General features: G+C 37.0%; 1 protein-coding gene across 2 annotated transcripts in view; it reads right to left on the reverse strand.

Annotated features, from left to right (window-relative positions):
* Positions 1–5027: 5027 nt before the first annotated feature.
* Positions 5028–14592, reverse strand: part of LOC126369931 (protogenin-like) — a 144623-nt gene continuing 135058 nt past the window's right edge. Inside the window, exons 15-24 of one of the 2 annotated variants that reach the window (XM_050014527.1) lie at positions 14046–14192; positions 13326–13459; positions 12225–12388; positions 11866–11971; positions 11099–11247; positions 10542–10668; positions 10037–10133; positions 8628–8688; positions 6521–6619; positions 5028–5706 (exon numbers count right to left, since the gene is read on the reverse strand). In XM_050014527.1, coding sequence (XP_049870484.1) covers positions 5413–5706; positions 6521–6619; positions 8628–8688; positions 10037–10133; positions 10542–10668; positions 11099–11247; positions 11866–11971; positions 12225–12388; positions 13326–13459; positions 14046–14192 — 1378 coding nt within the window. In that variant the 3' untranslated portion in view covers positions 5028–5412. Of the gene's footprint in view, positions 5707–6520; positions 6635–8627; positions 8689–10036; positions 10134–10541; positions 10669–11098; positions 11248–11865; positions 11972–12224; positions 12389–13325; positions 13460–14045; positions 14193–14592 lie in introns of both variants that reach the window. The other variant, XR_007566782.1, reaches the window with a different exon arrangement.

Consider the following 14592-nt stretch of genomic DNA (forward strand, 5'->3'; position numbering starts at 1 on the left):
ATCGTGTTTCTTGAAATCAGTACCAATGTTTGTATTTTTTACTTTGAATTCAGAAGATTTTTTCAAGAAGTGAGAGCACCTTTGCTGCTGAAATGTTTAGCATTAACATCACTGGACGCGTTAGTAAGTACTTGATTCTTAATCACATGAAAATGTTATTTACAAATAAACTTGGTAAAAACACCATTTCCGCAGTTTTATTTAAAAAATCAAAATAAAAAATATATATATTTTTATCATGGGTACTTAATTGAAGTCAACTAAATTATAACAATAAATTGATATTTAAAAAAAATGGCGGTAAAAAAATAGTAACTGCGCAAAATGGTTGACATAACCTAAAACATGCATATCAAATAACCATTATATTTATAATCTATTGCTTTATAGTAGGTGTAAAAAGTGAACAAAGCTATAATCTTAAAAACAATAAATTAACTGTTTTATAAAATTAAAATAAATAAAACTGTTTGGTAGAGGAAACTATTGCATTCATGGAATGTGTGGTGTGTATAAAATCTGCTATGGGATAAAATTATAAAATGGAATGGATTGCGTTACCCGTTTTGTTAAATTTCCAATAGTTTGGTCAAATTATGTGGATAAAGAAATGCGATTTGCATTTTTCTTTTTATAAAAAAACAAAAACAATATCTTTTTTCAAAATGCAAACCATAAATTGTCAACATGTGCCACAGAGTAATATTTTTTCACAATATTACGCTAATAGAAATATTTGGCGGTCTAACCATTAGTAATCAATACAATAAAAAAATAACCAATAGGTATGGTATATTGCGTAATGCGAATCAAAAGCATATGAGGCACTATTTCAGGCTTTTCAATTTCTATTTTATTTTTTTCACTCTAAAATCGGACACTTTATATTATGGTAGACTTAAAAAATAAAGTTTATAACGACTTTAACGGTATCTGTGTAGTTATTGTTAGTTTAAATTACCTTATGCTATGAAAATATGATCCAGATTTTTTATTTAATCATTTTAAGTATATTGTTAAATCGTACTTGGTTTTAAAATGCCATTGTCCATTATAATAAACTGTTGGAATTGTATTTGAAATCAAAGCACATTACGATTATGACCTCCGAATTTTAAAAAAAAAACGTAATCGGGCATTTCCCAGGTAAGCTAGGTTACATGTTCACTTACCATAAAGTGATATTTTGTTGGTCAAACGCAGACATAGGTACTTATTACACCATAAGTATTTTCTCAATGTTTAATCAAAAAACCTGGATCATACATCTAACGAGCTATTTGTTGTTTATTCAATACATTTCATAAATAAGTTACAAAAAATCATCATTGTACATTATTCAGGTATCTGTTATTGCGATGAATTATCAATATTTTGGTTTCACAATACCTATTAATTATCATTAATAATAGAAAATAAAATATTCAACGGCAAAAGTTAAAATTTCATAATACCATATGATTTATTACAAAAAAACTGCTTTAAAAATAAATATAATATTGTTAACACAACCTCGAGTGAACTTGTGAAAGGATACTTAATATTATTAAAAATAAAAAAAATACAAGTATCTATGGTACATGTTGTGAAATTAACATTTATTAATATGTACATCTAATGCGCCTACGATTAGAGAAATCGTTAAAACAAAACCACAGTTTGAACATAAAACAAAGTAAATATTTTAAGTTTAATGGTTACTTACGTCACTATATACTATCGCTATCTCTTTCACACAGTGTGTCAGTGTGACGTCATAAAATAGGTAGTACTTTGTTTCCCTCCTCCATGACAAAACAGTTTTTTTTTATATGTAGATCTCCTTTTCGCCGCAGGAACTATATAGATGGCGCTTCTACAGCATTTGAACATTGTTTCAAGTTGCAACTTAGGAACCTATAAATGGTTTATATAACATAAAAAAGTGCATAGTTAGTATAGCTAATGCAAAAATACATTCGGTTACCATTTTTCATATTATATTTGGCTGTATTTAGTTTAGTTCAAATACATAACTTCAGACAACAGCGAAATTCTAACGCGCAAGCAATACTGTAATATAAAATACATAAAAAAGAAAAATCCAACTTCAACAATCGAGCCCTCAAAATCAGAATCGAAGCTTAGACCCTGTGTTAAAACCTAGCATCAAGATAAAATTCTAGATTTTTAATAGACGTAAAACTACACCTAAGTCTATATAACTTAGTGTAATTGAAATTCAGGTACATGGTCGGCGTTTCCATTTTAATTTTAATATTTAAGAACTGAGTTTTATATTTATTTTATTCAATATTTTATTTACAACGTTAACGAGATGTGTTTTGAATAAAATATATCAGTTGTTAGGTATTTGTTATAATATTACTTTCTAATTTTAATAATTATTTTCTGCATTATTAACATTTGTATTCCAATAAATATTATTATATTTTTTTAAATTAATCCACTATTTTAAATGTTTTTAATTTTGGTTACTTCAATACTTTAACACATATATTTTTTCAAAACACATTTCTTTTTATTCAACTTACAATTACATAAATTGTACCTAGGTGCTTTATTTATATTATTTGAAATCTAAAAAATAATAATAGAAATATACGTGCCTGATTTCCAAATAGCCTAAACATTAAAAAGAAAAAGTGTAAAGTAAAAAAATATGTTTGAATAATATTTAGAACATTATGGTCATGAAAAAACTGATAGATTTTATCACTAAACTAGTTAACAATTCATTTTATCGATTTGTTAGCTCGCTTAATAAAATTGTAAGATGAATTTGTATGGTAAATTGATCGCTCGAAACAGAGTGACTTAATATATAAATAACAAAGATAGCGGTGAGATAATAAAGAATAAGTACTGTTCTTTGGATTAGGTTATCAGGAAGATAGATTCGATTAAATAAATAGAATGATTTTGCATTAATGAAATGGATAAATTAGTAAACTGAAATTAATATCAACTTATTTGCCATTAATTCTATTTTTGAATAAAATAATTGGTTTACCTAGTTTAGTGATATGACACTTAAAAGGGTAGATTAAAACGTACAAACCAGACCTAAAATTAAATAGGTAAATAAATAAAATACTAACTAACCAGTAGGCAGACGCCGAAGTAATCAAAGGTCGATGGGTAAAATTACAGAAAACTTAATCGATTCAACATTTAACATCTAAAAAGAACCTTATAACGAAGAAAATGAGGTAGATATACTTGTGATATGGAATAACGATCAACGAACTTTTTTATTTTGTTAAAAATAAATCAGGCTGTATAACCCAAGTTCCGTTGCCACAGAAAAAAGTGCTTTCATAAATAACGTTTAGTAGTAACTTCTCAACGATAACGCTGTTAAAGTGAATTTTATAAACGATTTTTCATGCTTATAAATATCAGTAGTTCGTTGTAATAAATTACTTTTTTATCATTATAATAATATATATTTTTTATTTTTTACAAATTATTTATACTATCTACTCGTTTTTCTTAGGTTTTAAGTATCTAGAAAAATCAACGTAGATTAGCTGCTAAAACTTGCTAGAAATTATAACAGGTATTTTTATATTCTATTAAAAAAAACTGTGCGTATAAAACGTATATATTATAATATACTTAGGGAAATCAAGTTATTGTGTATAATGGTGTATATTTATAGACTGGAATGTGTTAGAAGGTAACTGATAGCTTCTAAGGCTTTGTCTAAAAACTGTCTATGAAAAAAAAAAACAGAAAAATAAATATTATTTAACATCCATAAATACCTACTTTCATGTTATATACACTTGAATTTAGGTAGGGTGTTTGGAATTTATTTTGGTCTATATTTTGTACGATTATGTTGCACTAATGTTCAACCTATTTTGTAACTATAAAAGGGTGTAATAAGGTTACTTATCGGAGGCACTGTATTCCTATTTTGAATATACTCACAACACTTTGTATATTTATGAAGTTGGCAACAGAAGCAACTTCATATTGGTACAAAATATTGTAGGTTATAATTTTATGAGGTTACTTATATTTTTCGCGCCATTCCTACTTTATTGTCTTGGCGCTTATTTTTTTAATCTCAGGCCGATTTGAATAACGCTATTTACAAAAGTTCTTCCAACTTCAGGCAATAAAACCGTTTATTTACAATAATTATCAATTTATAACAGTCGGCGTGGTAATTTTAACTATTTTGGGGGTCCGTTCCACCATTTTATATATTAATTCGCAACTTTAATATCTAGTAACTTTTTTGTACTTGTACAGCTTTAGTCAGTAGACTAATTTCTTTTTGTAAAACCATTTTGTGTTATTTTTATTTATATGGGTAAGCTTTGATTTTTATTTTTGTTAATTTTCTTACATATTTTGTTTGAAGATAACTTTTAACTTTAATTACATTTTATAACATTATTATTTTATCATCTGTGGTTTAGGAACGAACCCCTTTTTTGGAAATGAGTGTTGTAACGAATCATCGACTTATAACCCACTAGACACCTAATATAAAACCCTGTATATCAAATTTTGTCCTATTAATACCTAATGTAAGTATAATTTGAATAATCTCTATATATTGTTACGATACCTTGAGCATCAAACCAAACATCTCAAGTTCGATTCCCCGTCGGATCAAGGTAGGAAAGAAATATTAAGTTAACTCGAATTTTAATATTTGTCAATACTATATATAATATATATGTTTCGTACCCTCTGTCATGTGCCTAGCAACGGGCCATATACCATTATAGTTACAATCCGCTTGGTATACGTTACTTTATCGCACAGTTTGGGACTTTTTAGTCGTCTGGCCAAATTATGAGGTCATCAACACATTTAGTGACCCTTCCTGTAAGTTTATTTTATTTAGGTATATCTATTTACCGATGTATCGCTCAGTGGGTAGGCCCGCTACAAGGTGGACCGACGATCTGGTGAAGGTCGCGAGAAGCCGCTGTTGCGGGCAGCGCAGGACCGATCGTCGTGGAGATCCTTGGGGGAGGCCTAAGCCCAGCAGTGGGCGTCGTACGGCTGATGATGATAATGATGTATCAATTTATATTAAGGTGTCCAGTAGTAAAGTCGACGTAACCGGCAACGGCTCGAGAATAACTTAACGTGGATGTCAATATATCCTGCCTGATCCCTTATAACTCCATATTACCCGTACTATTGTTACCAAAAAATCAGCCTTATTCAAATAAAGTCTATAGGAACAACACGCTAAGCTATCCTCCATCCAAGCCTCTGTCACTCTTACCCTCTTAAAATATTCGTATAACGTTTAAACTCCGTCTAACGACAACTATGAAAAAACTGTACAAATCTCAATTCTTGCTTAACTATCTGAATTGACGATCATGGGGCCACCTACCCCTATTGTAGTTCTTGGTACCTTATTGGTAGTTACCCTCAACCATTGGGTTGCAACGTTGGTTGAATTTTGCTGTTGTCAGTAAAACTACTTCTATTTAATTCTGAGTTCATGTTGTCGTCTGGTACTTTTGCGAAGGAATTATTAGTTGTGAGGTTTTGGGACCGCGAGAGGTCGAGTTCTGGTTTTCTGGAGGTGTCGAGGAGGTGGTAGCTGGTGGTGGACGTGTCGGCATCGAGGACTGTCTCCAGGGTGGCGTCAGGGTCGTAGCGAGACACGTCGAAGGCAGCGTCATGCCGGCGTTTCTTCATCTTGCCGTTTGGTGTTTTTGACTGTTGAGCAAGTAAAAGTAAGTATAAGTTTCGACTTTTCCTTTTTGACAGCGAAGGATTGGAACTGTCTGCCGTCGCCTTGTTTTTCCAACTCGTTATAATCTGTAAGTCTTCAAGGCTAAAGTGAATAGGCATTTGCTAGGTAAGCGTGATCCAGCCTAGACCACATCGTCACCATCAGGCGAGATTGTGGTTAAACTCGAGCCTATATTATTAAAATTGAATTGCTTCAATGTGGCTTTTTTAACCCCCCCAGTTATGCGCAGGCACGCCAACCGCATGCGCGCGGCACGAATTATATTGGAGGCTTCGACCAATAGCCGGTGGACGCCTAAAAAGAAGTGGTCGAAGTAAGTAATTAATTTAAGAACCTTTGTATACATGATTGCACCAATAAAGAATTGAATTGAATTGACGTCTATCTACGTGGCTATCCATTTCGCTGCGTTAATTGGTGGAAGTCCACGGTGTAACTCGCGCCGCGGTTCGGTTGTCATGCAGACTGTAGTGTCATGCAGACACTACAGGAATGAGTTGTCTGATGATGACAAGTCATTCCTGATCCCTGGTTTGATTAGGACATTATAGGCTGATAACCAGGCTTGTCCGAAAGTAAGATGATCCGTGCTTCGGTAGTAATCGGTAGGCATGTTAAGCTGTCGGTCCCGATTACTATTTACTGAAGTAGTTGTTACATGAGCCACATCAGGGGCCTTTGGCGGCTCAATAACAACCCGTACACCAGGGTTGATGAGGTCGGTAAATCCATCTCACATCCCACACGATAGAAGTTCACAAATGCATGTATACTTACAGTGGGGTTCTCAGTGATGTGGACGTGTCCGTTGAGCAGCGGCTCGCCTGCGCCGGCGCCGCCGTTGGCGAGCCTGCCGCCGCGCGCGCCGCCCACGCTCTGTTGTCATAACCACTACAGATATTATAAGCTGTGCGTTCCATACATGCAATCTTAGCGGCCCGCCGCGCATCGCGATTCAACAACGCATTGATTTACGATATTAGAACATGGTTACCAACAAGGAACTCAAGAAAGAGGTTGGAACGCGCATTTTGTATGAGAACCGCTGTCGCCGGTTCAACCCCACTTTCTTTTACTACTCCTGCAAACAGATAACTACAATAGCTCTACTGCTTCTCAAATTCCATAGCCACTTTACCGGTAATGTATATTCTATGTGAAAGGCTGCAATTGTATCATTACTTTTCGTAAGATACTGTATACAAAAGTACTTTTTCATAAGTAGCCGATCATATTAATCATTTGTTTAGCTTTCCTTAGATACGGGAGAATCTTCATGTATGATAGTCGATTTTCATTTTTTTTTTTCCGGCAAGTTATAATGCACAAGACGACCTTTTAATATACTATCGCGGAGCTCCGTGGGTCGTAAGGTTTGCGGATGAGTGGAGAGCAAAGTTGTAGTATGAACTATTTGCTCATACTTGCATGGCGCGCGTTTCGCACTCACTTGGCCCCTTCAACTTCTTTCTTCTTTTCCGTGGCTGCCAATATTGCCAAGGTTGCCACGTGTACAGTCATGAGCAATATTTGAAAGAATTAATCAACCCTAGTGGGTCAATAGCGATAAGCGCTGATTGAGGGAAATCGTCGACCACACCGGCGGGGTCGGTATCGGGGTCCTGAAGTGTTTGGTGTCGCGACCTGATTGGCTGCCTCTATGGCTAGAGAGACTGCCCTCAAGATCATGTCAATGTAATGTAATATCTTTAACTTATTTTGTGTTTTCTACTAACAATAGGTTACGACTGCATTTTTACTAACAACTATGGATTGCAAATCTGAAAATAAATAGTTATTATTATTATTATTAATGTGACAGAGCTCATATAAAAACAGAGATCTGAGGGCAGTCTCAGCTGAGATTCGTTTATTATTAATACCATCCTTACTTGCCAGAGACGGCAGAGTACAGTCATGAGCAATATAATGTACCCACTTTAGGACTCTGTCGCACTAACATATTTGACATTTAGTGAGACTTACAGTTAAATTTGTCAAAAAAGTTAATGTGACATGGTACCAAAGTGTATACATATCATGCTCGTGACCGTTACAAAGAGATCTATGGTTGACTATTCTGTTGGTGACGTCATAACTATTTATCGTTAAAAACCCGTGAATCCGTGATAAGCCTGTTTAGAGAAGGCGTGATTTACATAGTTATGTCACGGGTTCGAATTAGTGTAAGACCAGTGTAATCAGATAAATCAGGGTTGATAAGGTCGGTCATTGTACTCACAACCCACACGAGAGAAGAAACAGATAATGGCCCCGATTCCTGTAGACACATCCTAATTTTATTTTAACTTATTTCTGTCATTTTCGTATCCGTAGAAAAGGAAAGGGACGGATGATTGGCAACTGTTAATTTTAAAATGAATCAATAACCCGGGCGAATGAAATAGGCATCTCGCTACCCGTTTGACGTGTGCTGTCAACGTAATTATGTTGGCCAATATAAAATTTTGGAAGGGTGTTTAAATTTCTGCCTAAAATTGACATGTGTTCCATAAATTTTAAGCCTGTCGATTATCCGTCCCTTTCTTTTTCAACAGATAAGAAAATGACAAGTATAACTTAAAATAAAATTTGATGGTGTGTACACGAGAAGTGGTGGTGTGTGTGAGCAAGAGAAGTGTGTCAGGATCGAAGCAAATGGAATTATATAGTCTCTGCTTACCCCGGTGGGAAACAGGCGTGAGTTTATGTATGTAATCAGCATCAATGCTCTAATAAAGCCGTACTTATGTTAGTATAATGAATGTGCCTTTTTTTACTTATTGTAGATTTGCCGCAGATGGCATTAACTACTTGGCCGGACAAATGGGGAGCGCTGAAGGCCCGGTCACTGAATGTGACTATGGTATGTGATTGTACATACCTTCATTTCTGACTCTTCTTCAGTATTCCCCTCAGCGGTAGCCGTATTCCTACGCCGAGATCTAGAAACGAAATATGATAGATGTAAGCACAATAACGGCGCTAGCGATGTGAATAAACATGGTTCTTATCAGATTCAGAAAACATGACAGTTTGAGCAAATACAGAACACTTTGTATGGCGGCCATCTTGTTTTTCCGCCATTTTGAATATATTTCGCGGGCGGTAGAATTCTATCAACATTTAAATACGTTCAATAACAGATTTTTTTTGCCATTTCTTTCTAGGTGTGGTCGGCACAACCTCTATTCTTCTATATTGTTTTAGGTTAACGCGGTTATTATCGTAATTAAAACTCATAATAACGGGTTCTCACCGCGTCTCATATCCCTGATTTAAACGCGGTAAGAACTCAAAAAAAAAAAATCAAAAATATTTATTTTTCAAAATTGGCTTACAAAGTTAGCGCTTTTTGAACGTCAAACATAATTAAATTACATATTATGTAACTAGCTGTAAAACTACTACCACATCGGAATCTGTAACGCTGAGGGAAAGACGTGGCCAGAAAACCTCCCAGCACAGGGCCCTAGTCCTACTGTTTCATGTTTTCCTTTCTTTTATTTTAATCCAGTTTGTATTACATAATTTATAGACTTAAATACAATGGTATTCCAATTACAGTCGGTGGAAGGAAAGTGAAACATAAAGAGTTTATGTGACTTTATCACAGAAACAGTGTTTTATGAGCTCCCTGACAGAAGCAGGCCTGTCCACATACGCAGCACCCGATCACGAGTTGACGCGAAAGCCAGCCAACTCGTTATTATATGTTTTAATTATGTAAGTATTCTTCTTCCATTATATTTTGTTAGTCGTCATCTCGGTACTCATACCTATTTCTTTCATTAAGTAAGATAAATTAATAACTCAGTGGTGCTAGTCCGGGGTTCGAACCGGTACTCTCCGTCTGAGAAGCAGAAATCAGAAATCAGAATCATTTATGCAACGTAATTATCATGGATAAACTTGTTGAAGGTCAATGTAACATTTTTGAATTTACGTCATTTCGCAAGATGTTATACCTGAGGAGAAGAAATGACAAGAAACTGCAACAGCAACACATCTTTTGAAAACCAATGAGGATATACATTACAAGTTATTTAATAACTAGAGGAACACATTCAATACCAGACATGTTTATCATTTAGGTAGTCATTAATATTATAATAAGCTATTTTACATAAAGTAAGCTTCACATGAGCTTTAAATTTATTTTCTGACAAATTTAAAATATTATCTGGTATTTTATTGTAAGAACGTATACATAACTCCAAAAAAGATGAATTTAATTTACTTAATCTAGAATGCAAGCTGGAAGTATCAGTGAGTAATTTTAAAATATCTCACCTAACAGGAGACCGCGCCCGCTTCCTCTTCCGCCACAAGCAGACGGCTGCTAGGGCAAGCGCGCAGAGCACACACACGCCCAACACAATGCCGATCACTGGAATCATAATTCAAAAAGTTATAATGATAATTGTCATTATGACGTGGGAAGTTTAGATCACTAAGGTCGCCCAATTGTACGGTGAAGTCTAGGTGAAGTTGTAACGTGAAGTTTAGTGTAACAAAGTGTTTACAGGGTGTTAGTGATATCGTAACTAATACTAAAGGGGATTATTGAGACCATGATTCTGAGTTAATATCAAGTGAAATTTCCTGTCGGAAAATTCATGAAAATTTTCAGTTCCATTCTACGACAGATTTTTGTTTTATAGATTTTTGTATAGATTGTGCGGAGTATGACAACACTTACCTTTTACCGGTTGAGAGCCCTAAGGCCAAGTATTTAATGCTATTTGCGGAAAATGTAAGTATAATAAGTCACGCCAAAAAAGAAGACAAAACTTACCCAAATAAATATTGGAGTCACTCGGCGGTCGTGGCGCGATGTTGAGGACTTGGCTGCTGCGAGCAGGGGAGCGGCGGTTGGAGGTCACCATCACGTACGTAGGTAACGAGGGGTCCAGACCCTCGATCTGGGGTAAACATGACAACAATATTAAATACCTGAAAATACCACTGAATTCGACTTAGTGTTTTTTAGATTGATATCACGTGGTTAATGACTATAGTCTCAGTTAGGTTTGGACATTACAGGCTAATTATTACACCTGATTGTCCAAATGTAAAATGATCCGTGTGTCGGAAGGTACTTTAACCTCTCATCTGCCGAGATATCAGACACAATAGACTTTACATTGTGTCTGCTTGAGATCTGCGTTCCGGCGTTAAAAAAGTTAAGCCGTTGGTCCCAATTACTGCTTCCTAATATGTATAAGAACGTCAACTCTTGGATCTATCTTGGATCTTGGACCTCAGGGTTAAGTCATTAAGCCTAGCGTCAGCACTAGGCTTGATGAGGTCGGTCATCCGATCACAACTCACACGAGAGATGTTGATTCTCACCTCAATGCTGTCAGCAGTAACGTTGACAGTGCGCCACTGCTCGAGGGGGCGCGTGATGTTCTGCGCGTAGCTGACCACGCGGGGGCCCACGCCCTGCCACCACACCCGCACGCCTGATGAGGTATACTCGTACCGAAGATCCTTGGCTTCTGTTGGGGAAGAATATGTTACTTGTTAGTCGGGTAAGCAAATTGGCAATTTTCCATGGACTCTGTATGTAAATACGGAATACGAAAATAAGTCTCAAGGATAAAATGACAGTGATTTTTCATCATCTTAGACTGGATTCTATTTCTAGATAGTTTTTTGGGAATTAGTAATTGAATCATGGGCTTCCACATTGAGCAAAGGCTCTGAATGCTAGACCAAGGAGCCTCGTTAGTGATGGAATCCCCACGGCCTTTGCTGTCCAGTGGTTGAGTGTTGGACTCACGATACGGAGGCCCTGGGTTCGAATCCTGGTGGGGATATATCTTAAAAAACACTTTGTGATCCCTAGTTTGGCTAGGACATTACAGGCTGATCACCTGATTGTCCGAAAGTAAGATGATCCGTGATCCGAAGGCACGTTAAGCCGTTGGTCCTAGTTACTATTTACTGATGTAAATGAGTAATCGTTACATGAGCCATGTCAGGGGCCTTTGGCGGCTCAATCATAACCCTGACACCAGGCTTGATGAGGCTAGTATTCCACCTCACAACCCACACGATGAGAAGAAGAAGAGTGATGAAATGAGAAACGATAAAAGATAAAGAAGACTACATACCCAAGTCCTTGTACAGAGGTGGAATGGTTTCAATCCTGCTGTGCTCTTCAGGGTTGTATCCGAAGACCATCAGGTATGTCGTCTCCGTTGGGTCTATTCCGGGGATCTAGAATCAATATTGAAAATCAAACTCAAATATCTCTTCAATCATTAGGTAGCATAGTTACACTTTGAATCTCCGTTCAAACCTTTGTTCATTTGGTAAAAATTTGTACCTACCTCATTCTTCAATATTGTATTATTTCTGATAATAAACAGATTTTTCAATAGAAGATCCAAATTCACACCCCAAATGAAACATAAGCGCTGCACGGAAACTAGCCAGACTCAAGAGCTAACCTCAAAAAATGTATACTCACCAGCACAGTATTGCTCGAAGTCTCCAATGAAGCCCACTTCTCGACCGGCAACTTGAGTTGAGCGCTGTAATGGACGGTGTACTTGGCTGGAGCGCCGTTCCACGACACCCTCAGAGTTGAAGAGTTCACGAAATGACCGGAGAATTCTTTGAAGCGTTGTGGAGCTGGAAACGTATTTTATTTATAGATAACATGATAGAGTACGGTCATGAGTACTAATATGTGTACACTTTGAAACCATGTCACATTAACGTTTTTGACAAATAAAACCGTAAGTCTCATTAAATGTCAAATATGATAGTGCGACAGGGTTCTAAAGTGGGTACATAATATTGATCGTGACTGTACAGGGTGCTAGTGACACCGTACCGAATGCTGAAGGGGTCATTCAACTCATTATTCTGTATTATTATATCAAGTGAAATTTTCCGTCGATTATCTGACATTTGTGGTAGCTTGTCAATTGGTATTCAGTTACTTATAAGATTTATTACTTTATAAATATGACCGTAAGTTTTCCTAATAAAATAAAATGACGTGAAGTAAAGTGAGTAAAGTGAAGTAAAATAAATAAAATTACGGTCCTTTCTGTTCTATTGTCAGGGTCATTGTTGAGTCGTGCTGTGTTCCTGACGCGACTCATGTGACAACTCATGTGACCAGGGTTGACGAGGTTCGTACTCCATCTCACAACCCCCATGATAGAAGAAGATGTGACAACTAGCTGTATATAAGTATAACGGCCTCCGTGGTCCAGTGGTTGAGCGTTGGGCTCACGATCCGGAGGTCCTGGGTTCGATTCCCGGTGGGGCCATATCACAAAAATTTGTTTGGTTAGGACGTTACAGGCTGATCACCTGATTGTCCGAAAGTAAGACGATCCGTGCTTCGGAAAGCACGTTAAGCCGTTGGTCCCGGTTATTGCTTACTGATGTAAGTACGTAGTCGTTATATGAGTCATGTCAGGGCCTTTGGCGGCTCAATAGTAACTCTGACACCAGGGTTGATGAGGTTTGTAATTCACCTCACAACCCACACGATAGAAGAAGAAGAGTATCTACTTAAACAAATAGCACATTATGTTTGGCAGACATTACTTACTTTCATTTGTGGTCATGAGGACATAGGGCGCGCTGAAGGCTCCTCCCAAGGCGCGATGTGCCTCTCGTGCTTGGACCCTCACTTCATAATCCGTCCCTGGCTCCAACCCTTTGAATGTCGCTGTCTTCATATCACTGTACACAAATGAGACCAGTTGTCAATAAATGTTACTAGAACATCTTTGCTACGGATTACTGGAGGGTTTGCATAAGTTATTCTGTATCCTATCGAGATAACAATAAAACCAAGAACGTCGCGCCCCTTGTCGTGACCCTTTTTCCTGAATGCACTTTTGTGCAGTTTTGCGAAATAATAATTCTCTATCTCTTTCTTCCTCTTCGAAGAACGGGATTGAATCCCAATGGGACTGTAACATCACCATTAGCTAACCTGAAGATTTGAAAGGTTCCGTTGTTTACAGACGCGACTGCCTTAAGGACGACCCTAAAACCCGCGAAGAGAAATCATTCTAATACAGATTATGTCACATACCTCCGAAACGTTTTTCTCGGGAACGTGGGTTTCCTCACGATGTTTTCCTGCACCGCTGACCACGTGAAAATAATTTATGATCCAAACATGAATTCGGAAACAAATTCGAAAATCATTCGAGACAAATTCGAAAATCATTCGAGTCAAGCGATCTTCCAACTGGGCTATCACGGCTTTTAGTTGGTCTGTAACTCAACAACTCCAGAAAGTAGCCAAAAAGCACTTTACCTGTCTTGACACTGGTCTGCGCCCTCACTCCTAGCACAGGCCACGTACGTGTATCTCTCATCAGCTTCATCGCAACGCCACGTCACCGTGAATTCTCTTGGGCCGATGTGTGTCGGTTCGATGTCTTGAGGGATTGCTATCACATCTCTGGATTGCAAGAAGATAGGACATTAGTATTTAGTTTTAGATGCCTCTTAAGGCTGTTGGGACAAAGGGCGACAATTGATGGCGTAAGTGTAACCATGCCATTCGGTGATCGAAAGTATTATTTTTGTTTTTTTTACCTTTGATGGGTTTGCTCTTGGTCCCAGACTTGCCCGAAGACATTGATGAGGCCTTAGATCGCATATAGAAGGTGCCTGTTCACTCTGGCCTTGCCTTGTCATAGTGGGGACATATCACACAAAAACACTTTGTGATCTCTAGCTTGGTTAGAACATTGGAGGCCCTTTATTCCCCAATTGTACGAAAGTTAGGTGATTCGGTCCCGGCTATTATTTACTTCACACATCGCTAATTTAAGAGCCACGCTCGTGTTGGTGAAGCA

Source organism: Pectinophora gossypiella, chromosome 10 (assembly GCF_024362695.1).
Source record: "Pectinophora gossypiella chromosome 10, ilPecGoss1.1, whole genome shotgun sequence".
In the NCBI taxonomy this organism is placed as follows: domain Eukaryota; kingdom Metazoa; phylum Arthropoda; class Insecta; order Lepidoptera; family Gelechiidae; genus Pectinophora; species Pectinophora gossypiella.